The sequence below is a fragment of the Dromiciops gliroides genome, chromosome 4 (assembly GCF_019393635.1).
Source record: "Dromiciops gliroides isolate mDroGli1 chromosome 4, mDroGli1.pri, whole genome shotgun sequence".
In the NCBI taxonomy this organism is placed as follows: Eukaryota; Metazoa; Chordata; class Mammalia; order Microbiotheria; family Microbiotheriidae; genus Dromiciops; species Dromiciops gliroides.
The window spans coordinates 78,355,132-78,382,138 of record NC_057864.1 but is presented as its reverse complement, the minus strand read 5'-3'; the positions used below and the strand labels follow the sequence as shown (position 1 = coordinate 78,382,138).

At 41.4% G+C, this 27,007-nt stretch overlaps 1 protein-coding gene across 1 annotated transcript in view; it reads left to right on the top strand.

Moving 5' to 3' along the window:
* Positions 1–25,522, top strand: part of NIBAN1 (niban apoptosis regulator 1) — a 206,616-nt gene extending 181,094 nt beyond the window's left edge. Inside the window, exons 9-14 of the mRNA XM_044005440.1 lie at positions 5,081–5,268; positions 6,458–6,619; positions 8,987–9,097; positions 12,340–12,447; positions 20,357–20,468; positions 23,937–25,522. Coding sequence (XP_043861375.1) covers positions 5,081–5,268; positions 6,458–6,619; positions 8,987–9,097; positions 12,340–12,447; positions 20,357–20,468; positions 23,937–25,084 — 1,829 coding nt within the window. The 3' untranslated portion in view covers positions 25,085–25,522. The remainder of the gene's footprint in view (positions 1–5,080; positions 5,269–6,457; positions 6,620–8,986; positions 9,098–12,339; positions 12,448–20,356; positions 20,469–23,936) is intronic.
* Positions 25,523–27,007: the final 1,485 nt, after the last annotated feature.

Here is a 27,007-nt window from a genome sequence, read left to right as displayed (position 1 = left end):
CATCAGGGGAAATAAGGTGTAAGAAAACTAGAAAGGTAAGAGAGGGATGTGTGTGTGTGTGTGTGTGTGTGTGTGTGTGTATCCATGGATTTTACTTCTGGCTTTAATTTTGGATTTCTGTCTCCTGTGAATTTCTGGATTGTAAATTTCTCCTTGAATCTCCTGTGAATTTCTGAAATTCTCAGCAACTATTACACTTCCTTCTTTGAGGCTACTCTATATTATCTAACTTAGGGTATATACATAATCGGTCTCCTTTTTTCCATCCTTTTTCATTTTAAAACAATTTTGATTAGATTTATTAAGTACCAGGAAAAAACCAAAAAACATTCTTACCAATCTTTGTTTGGTGTACTCCATCTCTAGCCTGGAATCAGTCAGCCCTATATTATCAGCTGTGATCCAGAAATTCAGATCCCATTGTCAGCTGTTCACTTCCTGAATTAATTGTTCTCTTCTGCATTCCTTGCCTTCAATGGGCAACAGTAAGAGAAACAACCTTATGGTCTTCAGTTTCTTGCCCAAGACTTTATAATAATTGGCAATACTTTTCACATTCCTCTCGAAAGTGTCACTTCTGCCCATGTGAATCACCAGAAGTGGGTACTTGGATGTTACATACATGCCTGAGGAGAACATCAGACCTTTCTGTTGTTGTTATCAGGTCAACAAATAACTTCCTGAAAACCTCTGAGCAGGGAATTGCCAACTTCTCCCACTCTTCTTTTTTTCCTCTTCCCATTACTAAATGATCTCTCACCTGAGAGTTATCATCCTTGGAACAAGAAGTAGTTGCTTTCTCTTCAAGCATCCAGCTCTTTCCTCTTCAGGAAGAGCCTCTTTTTTACTCTGATTGTACAACTATCCTTTTCCTTTCCTTTTTCCTTTGCCTGCACTTCCCTTTTCCATAATTCTGACAAGGGTCAGGCCTCCCCACCTCAATCTCAAGTTCCTTTCTTTCCCATTGACTCTTTACTTCTGATTTCTTTAGGAACGTTTCATTCTCCCTAACAAACTGAAGTGCGTGAGAAGAGGCATTTTTAAAGTCTTCTTTTACCTTCTCCTACAGGAGGGAGAAGTGCCTACCCTTGTGACACAGACAACAGCCACTTGACTGTGGCAGAAAAGGAAATATCACATATTTGATACAAGGCACTACACAATTTCCCCTCCTCTTCTTCCGCCTTGTTTCCTGAACCTGTGTTAAAATTGTGGGTGTTCAAGCTTATACACTTAATTAAAACTTTTTATAGCAGCTTCACTCAAATTCCTTTCCTTTGTTTCAACAACTCCACCCATAGTCCCAGCCCCAGCTACATCCACTTTCCCTTCACCTTTGTGTCAACCTTCTGTCCGTTTCATTAATTTGTTTTACAAATTTGCATAAGCTAATTATTCAACTTGCCTTTTCTAACTTTCTTCACTTTCTCTTGCCAACTACCTTATCCTCCTCCTTCTAGCCTCTGCTTCTTCAAATTCTGTTCCTTAATCCTCCTTAATCCTTTTCTGTGCAAATTAGATGCTAGGAAACCGGACATTTCGATCTTTACTCTGAGGAGTATTTTTTTCTCTGCTGGGCTGCCTTTTCCCATTGTTTCCCTGATAGCTTTCCCTCTCTCTGCCCCTTTCCATTAGCCAAGCTATCTACATCGGATGAGGATGAGGATGATGACAGTGAGGAAGAGGAGGATGGTGACTAGCATTTCTATAGCTCTTCCTATGTGCCGAGCACTGTGTTAAGCACTTTACAAATATTATCTAATTTTATCCTCACAACCACCCTGAGAGTTAGATGTCGTTATCATCCCCATTTAACAGTTGAGGAAACTGAGGCAAACAGAGGTTACACAATTTGCCGAGGTCACACAGATAGGGAGTGTCTGAGGCCAGCTTTGAACCCGGATCTTCCAGACTCCAGGCCTGGTACTCTATCCCCTGCTCCACCTTGCTACTACCCTATGGTGCTGTTTACATGTCAGGTATTATTATCTTTCCAGCCTAATTTCCTATTCATATTATTCCCTTTAATTCACCTTCCAATGTCCAAATGCACACCTTTTAAATTTTCACCCCTTAGAATCCTTCAGGTGTCACCTCTTTCACTTCCGCCTTCAGTTTTTTGTTCATGTACTTTTCCTCTGGTAATTACTTTGTATTGATTTATCTATATATTTGTTGTATTCTACCCCACTCCCTTAGTGGAATTAATCTCCCTGAGGTCAGGGACTATTTTATTTTGTCTTTGTATATCTTATACCTGGTCTTGTGCATAGTAGAATATATACATTTTTATTAAATAAAATTGAATTGAAGATCTTACTGGATGTCATGCAGAAAAGAGATTAGGCTTGTTCTGCTTGTCATTAGAACAGTTATAACTATAATGCCTCTCAAACTCATGCTATTTCAAGTGTCACCCCCTTAGTTTTGAGCCCTCCATACCATCCACCTGATCTATACATCAGTAGCCTTCTGCCTTCCACCACAGCTCACTCTCTTCCTCAATCTATATTTAGTACAATTGTCAGAATAGTCTTTCTTACACGTGGATCTTCTCATTTCGTTGCTAAGCTCAAAAATTTTCTGTAGCTACTATTGCCGAACAAATAATGTTTAAAATGCCTTTCCTTGGCATTCAAGGCCCTACCCAATCAAAAAGGAGTTTCTGCTCTATCTTTCTAGCTTTCTTCTTATTATTATTCCCCTCCAAAATTTAGCATCCATCAGATTAGATTACTCCCTGCCCCAGAACATACATTACCTTTACTTGCCTCTGTGCCTTTGCTACCACTGTTTCCTGTGCTGGGAATACCCTCTCTCTTCACCCTTTGAATTCCTATCCATCCTTTAAAGTCCAGCTAAAATGTCTTCTCCCAAGTAGTTTTCCCTGAACCCTGGTCAATGACAAACTTTCCCCTCCTTCCCCTCCCCATCTCCCTCACACAGGGCTTGGTCCTGTAACTCTCCAATGTACCTATCACATAGTATGTTTTATAATTGTCTAGTATGGCATCTGATTTCCTTCCTAGACTGTAAGATTAATTTTCATTTAAAATATCTTTCTCCCCACATCACCTAGCCCAGTATTCTGGATGTAGCAAGTACCCAATAGATGCTTGTTGTATTAGGTGTAGTTAAAAGACACAAAGTACTAAAGGAATTTGGAGTTAGGGGAGCTCACTCCCAGATGAGATTTGGGATAACTTCCTTTATGAAGGAGGTGGAATGTGAGCCAGCTTGGAAGGATGTGAATAGAGATAGCGGGGAGAGTATAGCCTTCTATAAAGAATAGCATGAGCCAAGACAAAGAATTGGGAAAATACAGAGCCTGTTCAGGAAACGCAAATGGTCCCATTTGGCAGGAACTTAGGGAATGTGGAGGGGTGTAGTAGGAGATAAGGCTAAAATTGTAATTTGGAGTCTGATCTGCACTACAGCAGGGAAGAAATTTTGAATTCTCCATTCTCCACCTCTGCCTACTTTATTCCTTACTCTGCTCCCAAATTAAAATTAAACTCTACCCCCTGGCTTGACCACCACTTCAGCAGTTTAGAGGCTCAGGTTATTGTTGTGCTTTTCTTTTTCAAGACTACCTTTCATGATTGTTCTATCATTTTAATAAGATGCTTTTTAGAATTATTATTGTGAATGTTATTGTTCTCTTTTGTTTTTGTGGCAAATAATTTTGCTGGTTAATAGCTGCCCAGGGGCAGCTAGGTGGCGCAGTGGATAGAGCACCAGCCCTGAAGTCAGGAGAACCTGAATTCAAATCCGGCCTCAGACACTTAACACTTACTAGCTGTGTGACCCTAGGCAAGTCACTTAACCCCAATTGCCTCACCCCCCCCCCCAAAAAAAATAGCTGCCCAGTCATTCAAATTATATTCATAGGTCTTTGTTTTTTTCCTTTAGATAAAAACAATCATTTTACTGACCAAAGAAAGTTCTAATCCTTTCTCATCTATTTGTGGAGGAATAATATGCAAGGTTCTTCCCTAGAAATTGGAGATAGAAAGACAAAAAACAAAACTTGTCCAGTCCTCAAAGAACTTATATTCTATTGGGAGGATACAACAGATATGCAGATAAATGAATACAATATATACCAAAACATTTCAGGAAAAAGCAAATCAAAGTATTTAGTGCTAGAAATGACCTTAGCGACTATCTAGTTCAACTCATTTATTTTACAAGTAAAGAGAATATTATATGGCTGGAACTATATATAGATATACACATGTACAATATATGTGTATGTGTGTAAGCACAGGTATATCTATTGAAATAGAACTCTGCTTTAATTGGTGTTGGGGGTCGGGAACTTTTTGTGAGGAAACTCCCTTTAATGTATCTCAGGCTCTATTCTGCAACTTATAGTATCAGAGAATTATCTGGGATATTAAGAGGTTACATGATTGTCCCAGGATCATGCAAGGCAATTTGTCAGAAGTGGGACTTGAACTCAGGTCCTCTTGATTTGGAGGTTTCTCACCACTGTCCCTCACTGCTGTTCCCAATATGTCACAGTAGTATTTAAGTATATTCAAAAGTACAATGAAATATCCAGAAGTGTGGGTCACCAGTATTTTCTCCATTTGTGTCAGATGCACAGCACTTTCTTTGCATGTTTATAAGAAATAGAAGCGTGTGTCTCTCTCGAAGGGTAAAAGAAAGCTTAGGGAGAGAAGGGATTTTTGAAAACAGATACAATGGGGGGCAGCAAGGTGGCACAGTGGATAAAGCACCAGCCTTGGATTCAGGAGGACCTGAGTTCAAATGCGACCTCAGACACTTGACACTTACTAGCTGTGTGACCCTGGGCAAGTCACTTAACCCCCATCACCCCACCAAAAAAAAAAAAAAGAAAGAAAAGAAAATAGATACAATGAGATAACAGCTTGATATGACAGCAATCATTGGGCAGTAAAACTGGGCACAGCAAATACCAAGCTGGTTCACCATAGCAATGGGGTACTGTCAGGAAGCCCCTTGTAAAATGCTAGTCTGACCTGACCTCTTGCCCTTCTGCAGCCATTTCTACAACTACCCCAAACTCATGACTCTTTGTTTCCTACCTCAGTCATGGTAGCTGAACCTGCTGGTCGAATTTGTGCAGAGAGTGTGCAACCATTCCTGTCTTCCATCTTGGAGGAACTCATGGGGCCAGTGAGTTCTGGGTTCAGTGAAGTCCGGGCCCTCTTTGAAAAAGAGGTGAATGAAATCAGCCAAAGTTTTCAGACCAACAAAGATCCTGCTCAGCTGAAGGAGGTAAATAAATAAAGTAGAACAGCTAGTTGGGCATGGACCTAAGGGGTATTTGAGGAGTCCTCATCTTGGCCAAGCTCTCTTGGAATTTTTTAATGGACAGTTTATAAAGATGTGGCACTGAGAAAGTTTGGGATAATGATTTTCTCTGTAACACTTGAGAACCGACCATCATTCTTTATTAATTAAATCCCCTAAAATTTTTTCCATATCTAAGTGAAATGGCAACAGTCTCTGTATGATAATGAATGTTGAACAGGTCAGATTTCTGGGCTATCCTTTTAGAGTCTTCCCTCCATGGGATAGCAATCTCTCAATCACCATTCTTTGGATCCAATCATCCAAGCAGATCCAAATTCACCTAACTGTACAATCATTTGGCCCACATCTCTTCATTTCTATTTATTTATTTTTTTTAACAAAAGAACACCATGGGAGACATAAAATTCCTGGCCAAAGTCCAGGAATACTGAGTCTATGTCATTCCCTTGATCTTTTGGTCTAGTAGTCCTTAAAAAAAAGTTAGTCTGGTATGAGTTGTTCTTGATGAAGGTGTGGCACCATCAATGTTTCCCTTTCTATGTGTTCTAAACCATCCCTTTTACAATGAAATTTGCCAGAAATCATTGTTAGGCTCAAGGTAAGGAGAAACTGTCTAATGATTATATTAATGGATTGCCTCAGGAGGTAGCGAATTCTTTATCAAAGGAAATCTTCAGTTGCTGGCTAAGTGATGCCATAGATGGCATTCCTGTCCAGGTATTGGTTGGCCTGGTAGAGTTCTGATGCCCCTTCCAAATTCGAAATTCTACAACCTGCATTTTCCTGAAGCTCCACAGTGAGTAGCTAGAACTGGGATTTCCTCAGAGCTCTGTTCCTCTTCTATCAATAGGGTTATACTAATACCAGGAACCACCACCACCCCAGATCCTGCTTCCTTGCCCACTAAAGAAAGATGAAAAGTTCTAGAAAGAGGAGGAAACAGTAAGAAGGGAGAGCAGGAGAAATGATTCTGCAGGTTTTGCACCCAGTAAGAATCAAAAGAGCAGAATAATAGAGCAGGTTGTAGATTTCATGGACTTAGGGCTCTTATACTTAGAAACATACTCATGCACATTGAGAATTTAGGATGCAGTCCTTGAAATCAGCCTTCCCTCCCTCAAAATTATTTTGTTTCTTCACCAAATTATAGCACTTGAGACAGCTGATGAATCTTCCTCTGAACTCAGTGAAGATGGAACCTTGTTACTTGAAGGTCATGCTACTCCAAGAACAACTCCAAGACCTCAAGAGCCGCTTCAAATTCCCCCATATTGACTTGGTGGTACAGAGGACCCAAAACTATATGCAAGAAGTAGGTGAAACAAGGGCATTCCCTTGGGAGAAGCAGGGACAGTGGAAAGGGTAGCAGATCAAGATACTAAACGGTGAATAAATACTCCTAGTTCTAAAGGAACTAGTATTTTGGTAAGACTTCTCCAGTAGCATTGGAGGTTTGGCAGCGGTTGGGAAAAGGAAGGTTCCGGCATGGTTTCTTCTCAATGCTCTGAACTCAAAGCATGCTTCGACCACCCCAGATCCTGCTTCCTTGACCACTAAAGAGAAATGAAAAGTTCTGGAGAAAAGAGGAAAATAGTTTTTTTAAAAAAGGAAAGGTAGGAACAGTAATTCTGGGTGCTTTTCACTGGCTAAGAATCAGCAGAGCACAATTAAAGCTGTCAGAATCCAATTGACTAGAATTCCATTGAATGAATTCCAAAGAAGTGTAGCTAGAGTTCCACTCCCACCTCAGGCAGGCTATAGAGAATGCAGAAAATGGAGATAGGAGAGCTCATGAGATCCTCCTATATATCTTCTGTCCTCTCTGGGTTTTTATGACACTGCTTTCTCCAGGTTCTCCTCCAACCTATGTAAGCACTCTTCCTCAGTCTTCTTCATTTATTTATCATCCCAGTCATAACTATGGTTGTTCCACCAAGTTTCCTGTCCTGCTTTCTCTTTTCTTTTCTTTTACTTGGTCTATTCCAGATCTCTCACCAGGGGATCTCATCAGCTCCCATGCATTGAATTACAATCTTTCTGAGGACAACTTTAAGATCCCCATATCTAGGGACAGCTAGGTGGTACAGTGGATAGAGTACCTATCCCAGAGGAACTGAGTTCAAATGTGACCTCAGATACTTAACTGGCTCTGTATGACCCGGGGCAAGTCACTTAATCCCAATTGCCTAAGAAACTATTTTTAAAATCTACATATCTAGCCCTAGACTGTCTCTTGAGCTCCAGCCCCACTGCATAGTGGGGAAGGGGATAGAGCAGGAAACTGCCCTGCTGTATAGAACTGCCCACTGCACATTTCAAACTGGATCTCAAACTAAACTCAAACTAGCCATCTCAAACTTAACTTGCACGAAACAGAACTTATCTTTCCTCCCAAAGTACTCCCTCTTTCTGTTGATGGTACCACCATTGTTCCAATCATCCAGGTTCACAAACTCAGTCATCAACTACTCACTCTCACCCCACAAATCCACTCTGTCTATACATTTTGTTCCTTCAGTCTCCACTTCTCTTTGTACATATTTCCTGTGCCTTCACAAAGCTACCACCTTATTTCAGGTTTTCCTCACCTCTCACATCCACTACTGAAATAGCCTCCTAAATTGGTCTTCCCATATCCAGACTCTTCTCTCTCCAATCCATACATATTCTTTGGGGTTAAGTGACTTGCCCAGGGTCACGCAGCTAGTGTTAAGTGTCTGAGGTCGGATTTCACCTCAGATCCTCCTGACTCCAAGGCTGGTGCTCTATCCTCTGCACCACCTAGCTGCCCCCATACATATTCTTAAAGAGCAAGACTGACCATTTTACTCCTCTACTCAAGAATCTTCAGTTGCTCTCCATTGCCTTTAGGATAAAATCTTAACAATGCTTGACATTTAAAGCCCTTTACAACCTGGCTCCAGTGTGTCATTCCAGACTAATAATACATTATTCTCTTTCATATATCCTAAATTACATCCAAACTGGCCTCCTTCCTCTTTCCTATACATGACAATCCATCTCCTACCTCCATACCTTTGCATGCGCCCCATGACTAGAATGTCCTCCCTCTTCACCCCTTGACACTCCCAGCTCCCATCAAAGAGCTTGCCCCCTCCTTCAGTAGACCTTTTCAGATTCCCCCAGGTAATGTGCCCTCTTAGCACTTTGTATTTATTTTATACATATCCTCTATTTACTTATATGTGAAGATGTCATATCCCCTTAGAATATAAGCTCCTTGAGAGCAGGGATTGTTTCTTTTTTCTTTTTTTGTCTTTCTATCCCCAGCACCTAGCACGATGTAGGACACATAGTAGACACTTAATAAGAGATTGGTGAGTTGTAGATTCCATTTAAATTAGAAAAGAAAGGACATCAGAAAAAACAATTCCAAGTGAGAATGCAACCTCTTATAATTTCCATCCTGGTGGTGAAGAGGCTCATTTCAGGAGGCAGACACATGGAGAAGGTTTTAGGTCACCGTACCCAGAAGCCATTCTCTTTGGTCAGCCTAGAGGACCAAATTTTTCTTGCTTTGGGAACTGTCCTTATTTAGATAGTGGAGGGGGGAAAGGGGAGAAAGGGGAGACCAAGTGAATGTTGTAGATGATAGGAGAAGCCCCTCCAGTCAGCAATGTCACTCCAGCTCTGTTTGTATGTTGGCTTTGATTTCTAGCTCATGGAAAATGCGGTCTATACTTTTGAGCAGCTTCTCTCTCCCCATCAACAAGGAGATGCATCAAAAATCTCAACAGCCATTGAAAAAGTCAAGAAGCGAGTCTTAAAGGTAAAATATCTCCTTTATTTCAATGGAAGAACTGCATAAAACAAGATTGTGACTCCTATGTTTCTTATGCTAAGTGAAAAATGCCTTCCTGCTCTTTTCCTCTCCCTCCCTTTCCCTCTCTTTCCTTCACAGACTCTTAAGAGTTAGCAGGAACCCCAGAGACCATCTAGTTTTTACCTGGACAAGAATCATTTTGATCCCATCCGTACTCAATGAGTGATCTATCATCTGTTCTTTATTCCCTGAGATAGCCATTCTACTGTGGAGGAGCTGTTTTCAAAAAATGAGTCAAAATAACTTGTTGCAATTTTTTTTTGGGGGGGGGGGGTTAGGCAATTGGGGTTAAGTGACTTGCCTAGGGTCACAGAGCTAGTAAGTGTCAAGTGTCTGAGGTCAAATTTGAACTCAGGTCCTCCTGACTCCAGGGCTGGAACTCTATCCACTGCACCATCTAGCTGCCCTGACTTGTTGCAATTTCCATACATTAAGTGCTCCTAGTTTAGCCTCCTCTGTGGTCAAGTAGGAAAAATCTAATCACTTTCCCACGTGATAACCCCTCATGTACTTGAAGAGAGCTATCATGTCCCCTCCCTCACTGGTTTTCTCTTTCCCCTTCCCATCCGTCTCCCATCCTTTCCTTCTCCTCCTTTTTAAAATCTGTCTTTATTCTCCACCCTTTCCCCCCTCCCTGTCCCCCTCTCTCTGAAATAGTTTTTATAATTATAACCAAATAATTTGGTCAAGATTTTCCCCCAGTGTGGGGCTTTTGTGTTTATTCTGCCATCTGGTGGATCCCTGTGGAACTACAGGTCCTTTGGCAGCGTAACTTTTCTCAAAAGATAGTCATGAAGTAATGGCTTAATATAACCCCAAATTGGTCCAGAGAGCATGCCAGATGAAATAATTTACTTTTAGTATGTTTTATTCAATCTCAAGGAAAGAAAATTAATTTAGTAACTTGTAAAAGTGATTCTAAATTGCATCTATCAAGGCAATAGACCAGAGCAGACATGCGTGCAGAATTGGTCCTTAAAATTTAAAGTCCTTCGGCAAGAGCAGACACTGGAGGCCAAAACGTTGGCATTACAAGTAATATTACTTTTTAATTTTAAAATGTATAGAAACGGGGGGTGGGGGGCAGCTAGGTGGCGCAGTGGATAAAGCACCAGCCCTGGTTTCAGAAGGACCTGAGTTCAAATATAACCTCAGACACTTGACACTTACTAGCTGTGTGACCCTGAGCAAGTCACTTAACCTTCATTGCCCTGAAAAAATAAAAATGAAATAAATAATAATAATAATAATAATAAATGTATAGAAACCATTGTAGGGCCAAAAGATACAGAACCCATGATAGCGACTTTGGAATGGTAGAAAGAGAAAGATAAGGGACTCCGAAGATCATCTACTCCAACCTCTTAATTTAGCAGATAAAGAAAACTGAGGTAATTGCTCATGGTCATAAAACCACCTAGAACTCATGCCTAGAATCCAGATCTGGCACCCAAACCAGCACTTTCTCCGTAGGGGAAATATACAATCAGGAGACAAGGAGTGAGTCAGATCTTTCTAGATAATCATTTAATCATAGCTTACCTGTAACGAGCAAAGAATCAGCAGCCCTTCCTATGGTGTCACTAGGCCAACAGGGTGCTCAGAGAAAGGCCAGCTCACACTTTACCCACTAGGCAGCCTCAATATGAGAAGAAAGGCTTTATCCATATCCTCTCTTAGTGGAGAAAACCTGAGGTTCTTCCAAGACACTCTCTGTGGTACAATGAATATAATAGATAGAAGTTTGAGACAGGAAATTATTAGACATGAACTTAAACACCCAGTCCTATACCCAAATTCACTTAGGATGTGGGGAAAGCAGCTTCATTTTGTCACACTTCCTCCTGTTCGATAGAGTCAGTGGCATCTAGCAGAAAAAGTCCTTGACTTCCCAGTTGTGTGACCCAAAATGAGCAATCGCCATAGCCTTTCAAGTCTCCATTTACCTAGCCATAAAAAATTGGAACACTAATATTTGCATTACTTACCTCAGATATTTGTTGAGAATCAAATGAGATAGTGAATATAAAGTATTTTGTCCCTATGTAGAGCTACTGAAATGTCAATTATTATTGTTCTTATCATTATTATTATTGCATTATTATCGTTGTTGCTGCTGTTGTTAGAGTCTCATTTTTATGGGGTTCCTATAAAGCCCAAGGACAAGTTCCTAACCTGCTTCTTTTATAGTTAACGTTTTGTGAACTCTTACACAGGTATAGAAAACATCTGCTTCTTGTAATTGAATGAAAGCATTGAGATAAAAGTTCATCTTCTGTAAACTCATTAAAAACATTTTAAAGACAATTGTAGTATTAGACAGAACAAAAGAGATAACAAATACATCCTTATGTTCCCAAGTGGTTTAAATTTTTTCTGCTAGGTCTTTATTTTTGAAAGCTTTTCTTTCAGAGGCAACTAAGTATCACATAGAGTGCTAGACCTGGAATAAGAAGTTCAAATATGACCTCATACACTTACTATGTGACCCCTGAGCAAGTCACTTCACCTCTATCTGCCTCTACTCCCTCATCTGTAAAATGGGGGTGATAATAGCACATACTTCTCTGAGTTGTGAGAATAAAATGAGATAATATTTGTAAAGCATTTTGCACATCTTAAAGTGCTGTGTAATATGTGTTAACCTAATTATTCCCTAGAAGTCTGATATTATATTTGATATTACAATATCCATGGAAAACATTCTTGAATTTTTATATATCATTATTATGTCAAGGCAGCTATAAACTAAAAGTTCTATCATGTGCTCCAGTTCCAGCAAAAATAATTTATTGAATTCTCAATCATATTTTGGTGTTTACATTTGTAGGTCTGGGATCTATCATGCTATTTTATAAAGGAAACTGACCTTTTGGTGTATAATCCTAGCCACTTAATTTTATCTTTCTAAGAATCAAGCAGTTGCTAAATTTTTGCAACCTACAATGATACGGTTTCCACAATATTATTGACATCATCATCATTATTAATCACTTTACCAAATAGATATGGGAGTTACCTGGGAAAAGCCTCTGAAATACTTAGAAAATAAATCCCATGCCCAAAATAAGAAAGTGAGATGATATGGGTTGTTGGGTGTTTTGTTGATGTGGAATTTTTTTAAAAGGAAATTTTCAGCAGATTGTGGTGTGATTATTTAGCATATGCTTCTGTCTTTGTATTGACAGCAATACGATTACGATAGCAGCACCATCCGGAAGATGCTATTTCAGGAGGCGCTGGTTCAGATCACACTGCCCACAATGCAAAAGGCATTGGCATCGACGTGCAAACCAGTAAGAGACTGAATCTATTACTCTTAAAGAGCCTAGGTTTGTGTTCCATTAGATTCCAACATACTGCAGTTCAACAACCACTTACTAAGCATCTGCTGTGGGCAAGGCACTGGGGATCCAAAGGCAAAACAAAACTAAAAGATGGACCTAGTTTTCCTAGAACTCCTATTTTATTGGGGGGAGAGGAAAGAGGAGGAAGAGATACAATGTATAAATAGAGAAGCATATGTATGATCATTTGAGGAGGAAGGAGAGGGTAGTTAAAACTGGAGAGATGAGGAAAGGCTTTTTGTAGGAGGTGAGGCATAAACCATACATAGAAAAAAAGAAGGAATTCTAAGAGGCAGGGGTTAGGAGGGAGTACACTCCAGGCTTGGGGGACAGCCTATACAAATCCAACCAATGTTTTTGTTTGTTTGTTTGCTTGTTTTGGGGTGGGGCAATGAGGGTTAAGTGACTTGCCCAGGGTCACACAGCTAGTGTCAAGTGTCTGAGGCTGAATTTGAACTCAGGTCTTCCTGAATCCAGGGCCGGTGCTCTATCCACTGAGCCACCTAGCTGTCCCACCAATGTTTGTTGAACTGAAATTTAGAGGCAGCTTGAGTCAGGAATACCTAACTTCAAATCCAGCTTCAAATGCATACTAGCTATGTGACCTTGAGAAAGTCACTTAACCTCTCTTTGCTTTGTTTTTCTCAACTCTAAAATGGCAGTGGTGATTAGATTACATCACCTACCTTGAAGGTTGTTGTGAATATCAAATGAGATCTTTGTATAGCATTTTAGCATAGTACCTGCCACTGTGCCACCTAGCTGCTCCTATGATTCAGTTTTTTTAAAAGTTCCCTAACAGGGGCAGCTAGGTGTGCAGTGGATAGAGCACCGGCCCTGGAGTCAGGAGGACCTGAGTTCAAATCCAGCCTCAGACACTTGACGCTTACTAGCTGTGTGACCCTGGGCAAGTCACTTAACCCCAATTGCCTCACTAAAAAACAAAACAAAACAAAACAAGAAAAACACAAAACATTCCCCCACCCCCCCACACACATACACAAGTGAGTCTAGAAGGAAGCCAGCAACACTAAGAAGTAGAGGTGAAAGGTCAGAGTATTCCCAGCATGGGGGCCAATGAAAAGCACAGAGGTGAAGAAGCAATGTCACATGTACAGCCTGTAGGCCAGTATTGCTGGAATGATGAGTGAATGGGGCAGTGTAAGGAATAGGAAAACTGGAAAGGAAAAAAGGGCCAAGGTGTGAATGGCTTTATATGCTAAACAGAGGAGTTATAGTTGACCTAGAAATTCTAGGGAGCCACTGGAGTTTTTTTGGGTTGGGCGGTAACATTAGATCTGTGATTTAGGACAATCGCTTTGGCAACTAAGCTAAGTGAATGAGAGGTTGCAATGGGGAAAGATAAGGCAGTGTCTCACTGCATCTCATTCACCATTTAGGAAGCTGTTGCAATACTCTAGGTGCAAGGTGATGAGGGCCCGTATTAAAGTGGTAGCTATGTGAGTACTATATAGGAAAAATATTGTGAAAGTAGAAATAAGATTTGACAGTAGATTAGATATGTGGGGTAAGTGAGAGTGAAGAGTCAAGGATGATGGGTTATGGGTGACAGGGAAAATTTGGTGATGACCTCAACAGTAATAGGAAATTTGGGAAGACAGGGGAGTTTGAGGAGGATGATAATAAATTCTGTTTTGGACATATTCGGGTTGAGATGCCTATGAAACATCCAGCTATGTATGCTAAAAAGGCATTCAGTGATGCAGGATCTGGAGAGAGACAAGGGTTAGATCTAGGAATCATCTGAAGAGATGGTAATTACAACCATGGGAGCTGATGAGATCCTGCCAGATGCTACACTGGGAGAAAAGAAGAGGGCTCAGGAAAGACCCTGGGTGGGGGACACCTCTCATTAAAGGACATGATAGGGGCAGCTAGATGGTGCAGTGGATAGAGCCCCAGCCCTGGAGTCAGGAATACCTGAGTTCAAATCCAGCCTCAGACACTTAACACTTACTAGCTGTGTGACCCTGGGCAAGTCACTTAACCCCAATTGCCTCACTAAATAAATAAATAAATACTTAAAAAAAAAAAAAGGACATGATATGGATGTAAGCATTAGTGATAGAGATTGAAAAGGAGCAATTAGGCAGGAAAAAAGCTATAGAGAACAGTATCACCAGACTAAAGGGAAGAGAGTATTCAAAAGGAAAAAGTGGGCAAGTGTCAAAGCTTGCAGAAAGTCAAGAAGAATGAGGATTGAGAAAAAGCCATTGGATTTGGAAAATCACCAGAAACTTTAGAAAGGTCATTTCTGAGGTCAGAAGGTAAACTGCATAGAGTTTAGAAGTGAGTAAGAGGAGAGAAAGTGTAGGCATCTAGTGTGTAGGTGACTTTCTATTGAGATGTAGGATCTAATGGGAATGGTCGGATCAACTGAGGGTTTAAGTGAGGTCAAGTGACATAACCAGTATGTGTCAGAGGCCAGACATAATCCCAGGCAGTCCTACTCTAAAGCCAACTCCCTATCCACTCTATCAATGAAGACTCTCATTTGTAGTTACCACTAGACTATGAGGGGATGACTCACACATATGTGCTTTGGTTTTCCTCTGAGGTTGAATTAAAAAAAATCTCATTTATTGCCAGCTGCTATTTATTCAGCTTTTAGCAAGATACTCAATGAAGGTCACCAAGTCATTTCACCCAACAGTTGTTGAATGGTGGATCACCTGTTGTAAGCCTATAGGCAAGTGTCTTCATATCCTATTGCTGAATATCTCCCTATGCTTCTTTGATATGTTATGGGGAAAATAAGTGGGGGTTTGGGTAGGGGTTCTTAGGGATTCCTCTTTAAAGAATTATACCCTCTTGCACACAAATCCAATTAGAATAAAAGAATAGTTTATTTAGGTGCTAGGGAAAGAAAACCAAGAGAGAAATCCTTGGACTTTGTCTCATGGGGAGAAGGCGTGGCACAGAGGTGTGGCTCTCTGAGATACCTATCTCCTTGAGCGGGAGACCGGCGGATACTTTTATTGAGGATGGATGTTGGTCCGATGAGGAGATCATCTCACTGGGGAAAGTACCCTTATTGGGGGAGGACCATCCCCCACTGGTGGTGGCTGTGGGAAGTTGGGTGAGGGGCAGCTCTGGATCTCTCAAGCCATTTCTTTCCCCCTCAAGCTACAAAGGCTGCAGCCACACCTAATCTTATCTCCCTGAGGGGTGGGGGAGACTGGAATGAAGGGTGGTGGTCCTGTAGCTGGTGTCACTTATCTCTTTAGGTGTGTCTGTCCTTTGGTTTAGTTTCTCAAGGAGAAGGCTCTGTGATTTACCCCAGAAAACTTCTGAGGTACCCAGGGGCCCATAACAGATAGCAATCTGTGGCAACAGCTCACCCCCCTAGCATGAGCATTTGCAAGGTTTATCAAGTTGATAATTTAGGGATATTATGTGGTAGATTTTGATCCTGAACTTTCACATGCTGGAAACCCTTAGAAAGCCGAGGGAGTTGGGGGATTCTTTGTTGTGGAAGGGACAACAAAGAATGATTGAAAAGCAAGATCAGACCAGGACAGAGGGAAAGGATACCTTAATAAATACCTTAATCCAGGAATCTCCCTTCAGTAGACATTCCTTGGAGAGCTCACTCATTCCCAGTGAGGAATTCAAATCACACAGAGTTCCTGACCCAACCCCCCACTCCCTCTATATCTTTATTAGAGAGTACCTAATATATTGTCCAGCATTCACTGCCAGACATGATGCCTAGTAGGGCACGTGTGCCTAGGATAGTGTAGGCACCTGATAATGGCATAGTAGGCCCTTGATCAAATTTCCTGGAAAGGTTAGACAACTTGTCTAAGGTAAACAGTGATGGATGGAATCCCTTTTTTCTTTTCCTTGCTCTTTTTCTTTTCTTTTTCTTTTTTAAATTAAACTGCCTTTGGATCCTCTCAGTTGATCATAAATCATCGTTCGTATAGATTTGGAGCTAAAAGGGACTTTAGACATCTTTTAGTCCAACCTCTTTATTTTAAAGTGAGAAAACAGGCCTGGAATGGAGTAGTGATTTGGGTTACACAAGTAGTCAGTAGCTGTCAGGATTCAAATCCAGGACCTTTGAAGCCAAGCCAAAGGCTCTTTCCAATATGCCTGATGAATATGTGTTGAAGAGAAACTGCTGTCTTGAAGAATGGAGTTCAGTGAAGGGATATCTAGAGTATGTTTAACTTTAATCTCCAGCCCCTCAGGCAGTGAGTCTCCATTGTACTTATTTTTTTATTTTTTATTTTTGCAGGGCAATGAGGGTTAAGTGACTTGCCCAGGGTCACACAGCTAGTAAGTGTCAAGTGTCTGAGACTGGATTTGAACTCAGGTCCTCCTGAATCCAGGGCCGGTGCTTTACCACTGTGCCACCTAGCTGCCCCCACTTATTTTTGTTAAATGAATGGAATTTGAGCAGTGTTGCCTGAGCTCTAGGCCTGCCTCTGACACATACTGGCTGTGTAAGCCTGAACAAGTCCCATGGCAATTCTCTTGAACTATAGATTACTGAACATGCATTGGTAGAGGTTGTTTCCTCATCTGGGAGTTTCCGGTATTAAGGAAATGACAGGTCTAGTCCCTGATCCCTCAATTCAATTTAAGTGTGTATATTTAAGCCAAATAAAAAAAAGAAAGAAAGAAAAGCATGTCACACCAAAACCAGTAAGAGTTCATTAGGAACAAATTGTCCACACTGGCCTTATTTCCTCTTTAATCAGATACAAGATCCAAGGGAATTTCAAATATTCACTGTGTTTAGATTTTATTAATCAATTAATAAACATTGATTATTTTTGTTAGAGGTAGTTGGGGTTTAGTGACTTGCTCAGGGTCACACAGCTAGTAAGTGCCTGAGGCTGGATCTGAACTCACATCTTCCTAACTTCAGGGGCTGGTGCCCTTTGGACTGAGTCACCTAGCTGCCCCTCAATAAATATTGATTAAACACCAAATCTCTGCCAGTGCTGTGCTGGGTACTGGGGCAGACAAAGACTATAGATGAGTTTATAGGATAGAAATACATATATGCTATTGGGATATAGGCATGTGGATATAAAAGTATGTCCATAATAAATACAAAAAGATTTGTATATGCGAGGTCAATTGGTAGGTCAACAAACATTCATAATGTATCCACTCTGTGCCAGGGCACTGTGCTAAGTACTGGGGATACAAAGAAAGTCAAAAGACAATTCCTGTCCTAAAGACCCTTACAATCTGATGGGGGAGATAAGCAAATAAATACATACAAACAAGCTGTTCACAAGATAAATTGGAAATAATTGACAGAGGGGGGTCACTAGAATGAAGGGGGATGGGGAAGGATTTCCTCTAGAAGACCCCAAAGGTATTTAAGGGCACTAGATGCTAGGGCAGATGGGGCCAAGCAGAATGTGGTGCTTGAGCTGAGCTTTGAGGAAAGTAGGGAATCCAAACAGCCCAGGTGAGGAAGGAGCATTCTGAGCATGGGGACCAGCCTGTGCAGAAGCAAGACGATGGGAGATGGTGTCATGTTTGAGGAACTGTATGGAAACCAGCAGGATGACCCTCGAGTACATGAATGGAAATAATAGATAATAAGGGCGGAAAGTTTCCAGCAAGGTGTTTACTAATTTCATGAAATTTTTGGGTCCAAGTGGTTCACTGCTTCAGGAAATGATCCTGGGTGCATCATTCAATGCTTCTTCCCAGTCAGATACTTCTGGTATCTTTTATGTTGACCAATAAGCCAATATGAATTTCCTTGAGACAGCTGGGGGTATTTAATAAGGCTCAGCAAGCACATGGAAAACAGTAACTTTAACAAGCCTAAGGGTATACACACACACACACACACACACACACACACACACACACACACACACATACAGCCCTACAAAGAGGATGGAATTGGATTAGAAATCAGTGCCTCTCATGGGCTATACTGGATTTATTTGATATGCACAGCACAGAAACAGAATGAATGTGTTGAAGAAGAATGAAGGGATGTGTGCCACTCAAGAACAAGAGAGGAGGAGGCTTTCAGGGCTCCCTACTTCCCACACCTCTGCCCCAGTCTTTATCTATTGCCCAAAAGAGGAGAGAGAAGAGATGTGGCCTCCTTACCAGATGCTCAGGAGTAAAGAATAATGCTGCTTGCTCCTTCCACCGGCCTCCTTTGATAGGCAGAGAGGAAAAGATTTCAGGAATGCCTTCAGAGAGTGGCATTTTCAGGTCTGGCCAAAAACCAGAGACTGAGAGGGCAACACCATCAGCGGCATTGCCAGAGGGAGAGAAGAAAGGAAGGTGGTGGTACCACATGTATGGTGAAGCACAGGAGGCCCATGCTGCCACTATTCTTCCTTCTGCTTGTGGCTTAAATCGGCTGTGTGTCAAGGAGTACAGTTGGAAGACCGATGACTGGGATTAGAGGTTCTGGGTTCAAATCCCACCTCTGAAGCTGACTGCCTATTTGGCCATAACTTCTTGGAACCTCCATTTCCTCATCTGTAAAACTAGGGGAGGGGGGCAGCTAGGTGGTGTAGTGGATAAAGCACCAGCCCTGGATTCAGGACTACCTGAGTTCAAATCTGACCTCAGACACTTGACACTAACTAGCTGTGTGACCCTGGGCAAGTCCCTTAACCCTCATTGCCCCGCCAAAAAAAAAAAAAGGTACTGAAAGCATTTCTATAGGAGCCTATAGAGAATCAAGGCTGCATGGAAGCAGCTTCTATGCCTCTGGGTATCATTCTTGCCATAGTAGAAGAGAGATAGACACCCCTTTGATATGAAGATGCCCTGGCTATACTGCAAGTCTTTTCAGCTGGCTATACCCTGTTACCGGTTTCCTCTCACACTTTTCAAACGCATCCCTAACTAGCACAATGCCTTAATGTAACTGTAGTTGGATGGAGCTATCCAAAAGGCTTGTCTTCACAACCTAGTTCCCTCCCGCTGATGTTCTACACAAGGGAATAAACCATCTACCCCATCTGAATAGAGTCCACTCCTTTTCTCTCCTTCCTACCAGGATCCCAGATAATGGGAACTGAGTATATGATCGTGGATTTAGAGTCTGACCCCCTCAATTTACAGATAAGGAAATGGGGGATCAGAGATGATGTAACTTGGACTAGTTGACCCCTTAAGTTCCTTTTAGCTTTAGAGCAATGATTTACAATCAAATCCAGGGGCAGCTAGGTGGAGCAGTAGATTAAGCACCAGCCCTGGATTCAGGAGGACCTGAGTTCAAATCCGGCCTCAGACACGACACTTACTAGCTGTTTGACCCTGGGCAAGTCACTTAACCCCAATTGCCTCACCAAAAATACCAAAACAAACCAAAACAAACAAATCCAAATCCTATAGATCCAGTCCTACAAAACAAATCTAGTCCTACAGACTAGAGCCAATGAATTGCCCATTGGATCATAGCCTTAGAAACAGGAGGACCCTTGGAGATCATCTAATCTAACCCCCCTCTTTTTACAGATGAGGAAACTGAGGCACCCAGCATGTTGAAATGAATTGCCCAAGATCACATGGATAGTAATAGAGTCCAAGATTTGCATTCCAATCTTCTGGGTCCCAATCTAGTTGATTACCTTGTCCTCAATTCAGTTCAATTAAACAAGCATTTATTAAACACCTACTATATTCACAGTGCCTGGCACATAGTAAGTGCTTTAAAAATGCTTGTTGACGGACTGCAAGGTACTGCTAGACACTGGGACTGCAAAGGCAAAAACCCCAATTGCATTCTTGTCCTCAAGGAGCTTACATATGGCAGCTCCCTTTATGACTTCTGAAACAAACCATCACCTCATACCTTTTTTCTCTCTTCCCTTTCTCTTGAACCATTTAGGAGCTTCAGAAATATGAGCAGTTCATCTTTGCAGATCATACCAATGTGATCCAGGTTGAAAATGTCTATGAGGAGATTTTGTATCAGACCCTCCTTGATGAAACACTGAAAGGTAAGGGACATTTCTTGGTCTTGGATGTGCTCAGAGGGGAGGACTCCAGTCAGGGGGAGAATCTAAAACAGGGCACAAGGAGTCAACTTAAGTCTGTTACCAACAGATACAGAAGTGGAAAAGGAAAGGTATACAGTTATCCTTTCCACATAGTGGGGATTAGGGGTACAGTGCCCCTGAGATCTGAAAAATCCTTGCAAAATTTTTTGATCCTCCCTTCATGCCATAGAAGAAGTCTGATTTTTTTTCTTTTTTATAATGGATGTTTCCAGTACTTTACTGTAAAATTTGGGTTGATATTATAAAATACTATATGTATATTTTATGCATTTAGGATTTTCTAAACTTTTTCCATGTCATCTGTGACTTCCACAAAACTCCACCAAAATTCCCATTTAATTTCTTTCTTTTTTTTGGATGAGGCAGTTGGGGTTAAATAACTTGCCCAGGGTCACACAGCTAGTAAGTATCAAGTGTCTGAGACTGGATTTGAACTCAGGTCCTCCTAAATCCAGGGCTGGTGCTCTATCCACTGCGCCACCTAGCTGCCCCCTCCCATTTATTTCTTATGCCAATCCACAATATATCAAAATCACAAAGGTGGAGGGAGAGGTGAGATATGGAAGGGGATAGCTGTATATGGATTTCCTGGGAAGAGAGGGCATAAAGAGAGGAAGAAAAAAAATGAGAGGAGGAGCTAATAGATGGACTTTCTTCCAGGCACTTGTCCACTTAAGATCTCCAGGTGACCCCAAATAAAGACAAATGCCCTTACTTTCTTTTTTCTCTCATTTGACACATGAGCTTCCCCTTGGCAGGCATGATCTGTCAGTGCAGTTCAGACAGGGGAAGAAGGGCATTCTTCCTATCTGAAGTACAGTCATTTCCAATGGGAAGAGCTGCTCACATTCATCCGTAAAGCTTAAACACATCCTTCCCCGCTGTTTTACCCAGCCAGAGATTAGAGATACGTATAATCAAGGTACCTGTCTCGGAAGATCAGGTGTATTAATGGACAAAATTCTTGGTAAATCATAAAGTTCTGTATCAGTGCCAGCGACCATTTTCAAAGCATCATAGATTTCACCCTGAATGGGCCCTTACTTAGCTAGATAACCAACATTAATATAGTACTTTAATATTTGCAGAGTCAGCACATATTTTATTTCACTTGATCCTTACAACAACTCTGAGAGCTAGGTGTTTCTGTCATCTCTATTTTTACATTTGAGGAAGCTAAATTTGAGAGAGGTTGAAGTGACCTACCCAGTTACCAAGCTAGTGAGTGTCTGAAGTAGGATTCACATTGGACCTTCCTGGCTCTGAGTCCAATATTTTATTCACACATCATGCTGTCTCCTTGGGTGCCATTTAGTCCAACCTCCTTATTTTACAAATTAGGAGACTAAGGCCAACAGAGTGAAATGGCTTGTCACAGGAACACAGTTACTAGTGAGTAATAAATGAGATTTGAACCCAGGTCGCCTGATTCCAAATTCAGGACTCTTTCCACTAGACCCACAGGACCAATCACTTATACCAAGAGCAAAAGATAAAAGATGATGATCCATTACCCTAAAGGTCATTGTTACTATTTAGTACCCAAGGTCCTGCAAGAAGTAGGTCATGCTGAGGATAGGTATGAGGGTAGAGAAAATTCTGCTAGAAGTATAATGTGTGGACTACAAAGAAAACCTGCTATGGCTGAAACATGCCTATCTACTATAAAGATGGTCTTTGGGTATCACATTACCCCTTTACAGAAGGGATCTATTTGCCAAAATGCCTTGTGTCTCAGTAGAACAACCCAGGACTGTTGGGGTTAAGAGTTTGGTCTGTCCAGTACTTTAATTGGGAAAACCCCGTGGAGTTCAAAGAGGCTCTCTCATCCTCTGTGTGTTCAGGCCATTTAAGGGGAAAGGAAAATGAAAGGGAGGATCTGAGTAGAACTCTCAAACCCCATAATGGATGCCAACAGTATTTACTGTAAATGTGCTATGTGGGGCAGCTAGTTGTCAAAGTGGATAAAGCACGCACCAGCCTTGGAGTTAGGAAGACCTGAGTTTTGTGGGGTTTTGTGTTTTGTGGGGTTTTTTCTTTCTTTTTTTGGTGAAGCAATTGGGGTTAAGTGACTTGCCTAGGGTCACACAGCTAGTAAGTGTTAAGTGTCTGAGGCTGGATTTGAACTGAGGTCCTCCTGACTCATATGACATATGAGGGCCAATGCTCTATCTACTGTGCAACCTAGCTGCCCCATGGAAGACCTGAGTTTTAATCCAGCCTCAGATGCATCCTAGTTGTTTGACCTGGGATAAATAATTTAATTCTGATTGCCACCTCCCCCCTCATAAAAAAAACAAGGGGGAGAAGGGGCTGCTAGGTGGTGCAGTGGATAGAGCACCAGCCCTGGAGTCAGGAGTACCTGACTTCAAATCTGGCCACAGACACTTAACACTTACTAGCTGTGCCACCCTGGACAAGTCACTTAACCCAAATTGCCTCACCATAAAAACCAAACAACCCCCCCACAAAAAAAAGCCAAAACAATGTGTGTGTGTGTGTGTGTGTGTGTGTGAGAGAGAGAGAGAGAGAGAGAGAGAGAGAGAGAGAGAGAGAGAGAGGGAGGGAGAGAGGGAGAAATATAGTATGTGATGACCCTTGTGCTAGACACTTTGGGGAGGATAGGTCTCTGCCATCAGGGAGCTCATGCACCTAGTTGGGGGAATGAGACAGATATATATATCAACAATTATATAATAGCACAGTGTAACAGTCAATCAGTCAGTCAGTCAATAACTATTTATTAGATTCCTATGATGTGGCAGGCACCATGTTAAGGGGATACAAAACACACTGTGCTAAGCACTGGTGATACAAAGAGTGACAAAAGACAGTTCTGCTCTCAAAGAGCTTACAGTCTAATGGGGACAGTGGATGGACAACATGTAAACAATTATGTACAAATGAGATATAATCTGGATAAATTGGAGATAAGCAATAGAGCATTAAGGGGGATCAGTAAAGGCTTCTTATAAAAGGTGGAATTTTAGTTGGGGCTTGAAGGAAGTCTCCTATAATTATAATTATACATATATATATGTATATATAATTCTATTGTTCTATAAAATAAGAGGACTAGACAAGATGATCTCAAAGGATCTTTCTAGATCTAGGCTCTACACTCCAATGGCACTAAAGGCCCCAGTAAGTTATGCCTATATTAAGGATGAAGGAATTCTAAGGAACAAGAAAACATTTCTGGCTAGTGTGATCCATGGAAGGTTTTGTGATGTTTAAAATCTAATGTGGGTCCTAACCTGCATGCAGGAGGTAGGACTTGAGATGGACCTAGAAGGCTGTGTGTGGGGTTTGGTTGGGAGGGTATTTGGGATTCTGGCTGAAAACATAATGCCCAGTCTTTTCAGAGTGAGATGTAAACATTTCATTTTACTTTCTTATTCTACACAGTGATAAAGGAGGCTGCTGTTCTCAAGAAGCACAATCTTTTTGAGGACAACATGGCCTTGCCTTGTGAAAGTGTGTCCAGCTTAACTGATCTAAAAACCCCATCTGGGTCCAACCAGGCCAGTCCTGCCAAGAAATCATTGACAGGCCTGCATGCAATTTCAGACCATGAAACATCAAGTAATGAAGTGTTCCTCATGTCAGAGGAGAAGAAGAGCCCAGAGGCCCATCTCGAGTGTGCCTATCCCTCTGCCAGAGAGGAAAGTATGTCTTTCCTCCTGTCTAGCCCTTCTCTAAATGCCAGTGAGAAAGTGATTATTGCTAGGATGTTTGACCAAGTCGATGAATCCCCTTTGAGTGTAGCAGCCCAGGAGGAAAAGGCAGATCTCCTAAGCACAAACACAGTAAAGAAGGAGTCTGGAGGAATTCCTGAGAACATAAATCAGTCTGAGGAGAAAACTCTTGCCCCAGACTCCTTGAGTGAGATCAGGGACTTGTTGACAGTGACTGTTGAAGTGCCAACAGATCCCTCCCAGGAGGAAAAAGGAGAAGCTATGAGGAATGATGTGAACCAGCAGGGAAAAGAAGATGTGAAAGAGGAAGAAAAAGATGAAACTCAAAGTGATAAAGAGGCCAAGCCAACATCCACATTCCATTGGGAAGACTGTGCTTTTGGTGAGATCAGTGCCAAGTTGTCTTTTCCTTCCAGTTCAGAGACCAGTGGTACAAGTTTGATACCATTTCCAGAAGTGGGCTGCTGTGGTCCTCCACCAGCTGGTGTTAAACTCTCAGAAGAACACAGGGAAGAGAAAACAGAGCCAGAAGCCACCAGTAGTGTCTGGTATACTGAAGCAGACAATTGTAAAGTTCCCCAGAGTGATCAACTGCTAACAATGGGACTCAGTGAAAGTATGTACACAGGGGATACTTCCATGTTGCAAGAAATAGAAAGAGCAGAGCTCCAGGCCATCCCAGCAGGAACTGAGATGGAGACCACATCTGCCCCTTTTCTTAAGAGTAAGCTCTCAACTGAAGAAAATTGCATTTTGGGTGATGACCACACCAAAACAGAATCTGCTGGGCAGAGCTCCATTTCTCTGGAGCAGGAGAAAGAGAATAACCCCCTTGCCCAAATGCAGATACCCGAGTAATCAGAACCCCGAAGGCTTAACGATGCTGTTGGGATGACAAGTGCCAGCGGATATATGAAAATGTTCCAAGCATGAAAGACAAAAATCTCCTTCTGAAAGTAGCCAGGAGAGCTATACAGAGCACCAGCCAGAAAACTAGCCAAAGTTCATTGGCCAGAGAGTTTCTCTCTGAAAACAATTGGCCAAGAATTATTGGGGGATTCATTTAGGATTTGCACATAAGTTTCTACAAGAAAAAGATTACAAGATCCCTTGAACTAAAAAGTGAAACCAAAAGGAAAGCCTTAGTTACAGTAATCAAGCAGCAGCTCTCACTAACAAGGCAAACTTCTGCGCATATGATTGCTTCTGTTTTCATAGGAATTTCAAAGATAATGGAGTGTCCTGATTTAAGAGAAAGACACACACACACACACACACACACACACACACACACACACATACACACAGAGACATGGAGGGGCAGAGATGGGGTAAAGAGAGGGGGGAGAAAAAAGAGGGGGAGAGTAGAAGAAAGAGATAGACAATGGGGGTTATATTTATGGCTGGGAAAACACTGTGGTCAGATTTCACAATCCACTCGCTACATTTAGGTAACATTGCCTTATAGAGCACTTTAGAGCATCTCTCTTTCTGTCTGTCTGTCTCTGTCTCTTTTTCTCTCTTCTCTCTCTTCCTTTTCTTCTTCTCATTCATTCTTTCTCTCATTCATTCATTTTCTCTCCTACTCTCATTTATTCTTTCTCTCCCTCCCTACCTCCGCCTCTTTTTCCCTCTCTCCTTAAAGAGACTAATGCAAATATTTACAGTAATGCCAGTTTTCATCATGCATTAATATTCCAGCTTCACCATCTCTTAGGAGTTCATCAATCATCCACAGCAAGGCTGAACAAAACAGCACACTCATTAACACAGACAGTCATTGCAGCAATTTGAGGCCCACACGTGTTAATTATGTTATAAGTGTAGGGATCTTAATGAAAGAAAGCTGAAAAGTCTTAAGAAAGGTCATATCCAATTAAACATATTCTCAGACCCATTAACTCATCGGGCCTGTGAATTTCTTGTTATCACCGGTCACCTTTATAATTTGTAAGTTTGGCGTTTGGTTTTACTCTCAACAAACATTTTTATTTATGTGTCAGGTACTATGCTAGATTCTGGGGATACAAAAACCACATATGAACAGTCCCTCCTCTCAGGGTGCTTACACTTTACTGCAGGGGAGGTGGGAAATGAAAAGGAGACAATATAACATTGCTCTGGCAACTTTGTATTGGGGAAAAGTTCAGATTTGGAAGTGAAAGTTCACTTTGTGTTTGCAAACCTCAAATCAAAGGACAGTTGGTCCTCTTTATTTATAGCTTGTGGAACAAATCTTAGCTGGATTGTCTAGCTAAAACACAATCCAACCAAAGAAAAAGCTCAAAGTAAATTTATTCTGGAAAGAAAAAAAATCATGACTTAAAACAACAACATACAAACCTGTTTGACAGACTGACATTTTTCTATGGATACTACCTTGGCTGATTCCAGAAAGCAAGAAAAAAAGAAAAAGAAAAAAACCAGGTTACATGCCATTAAATTACATAGATGTTATCAAAATCAAAATGCATGATAATCATTTAAAAAATATCTCATAACTTGCCAGTAAAGTGATAGGATGTTGCAGCTGGCAAAGGACCTTATAAGTCGTTAAGACCAACCTCCTCATGTTACAGATGAGGAAACCTAAGCCCTAAGAAATCAGGTGACTCAGCCAGGGTCACACATTGTCAGGGATAGAGCTCAAGCCAAGATGTTCTATCTCTGTAGTCAATCCTTTTTTCAACTAGATCTTGCCACCTTGACCAAAAGGCATAAGACGATTGTTCCATTTCAGAATGGAGTAAGAAATAAGTGGGGGCAGCTAGGTGGTGTAGT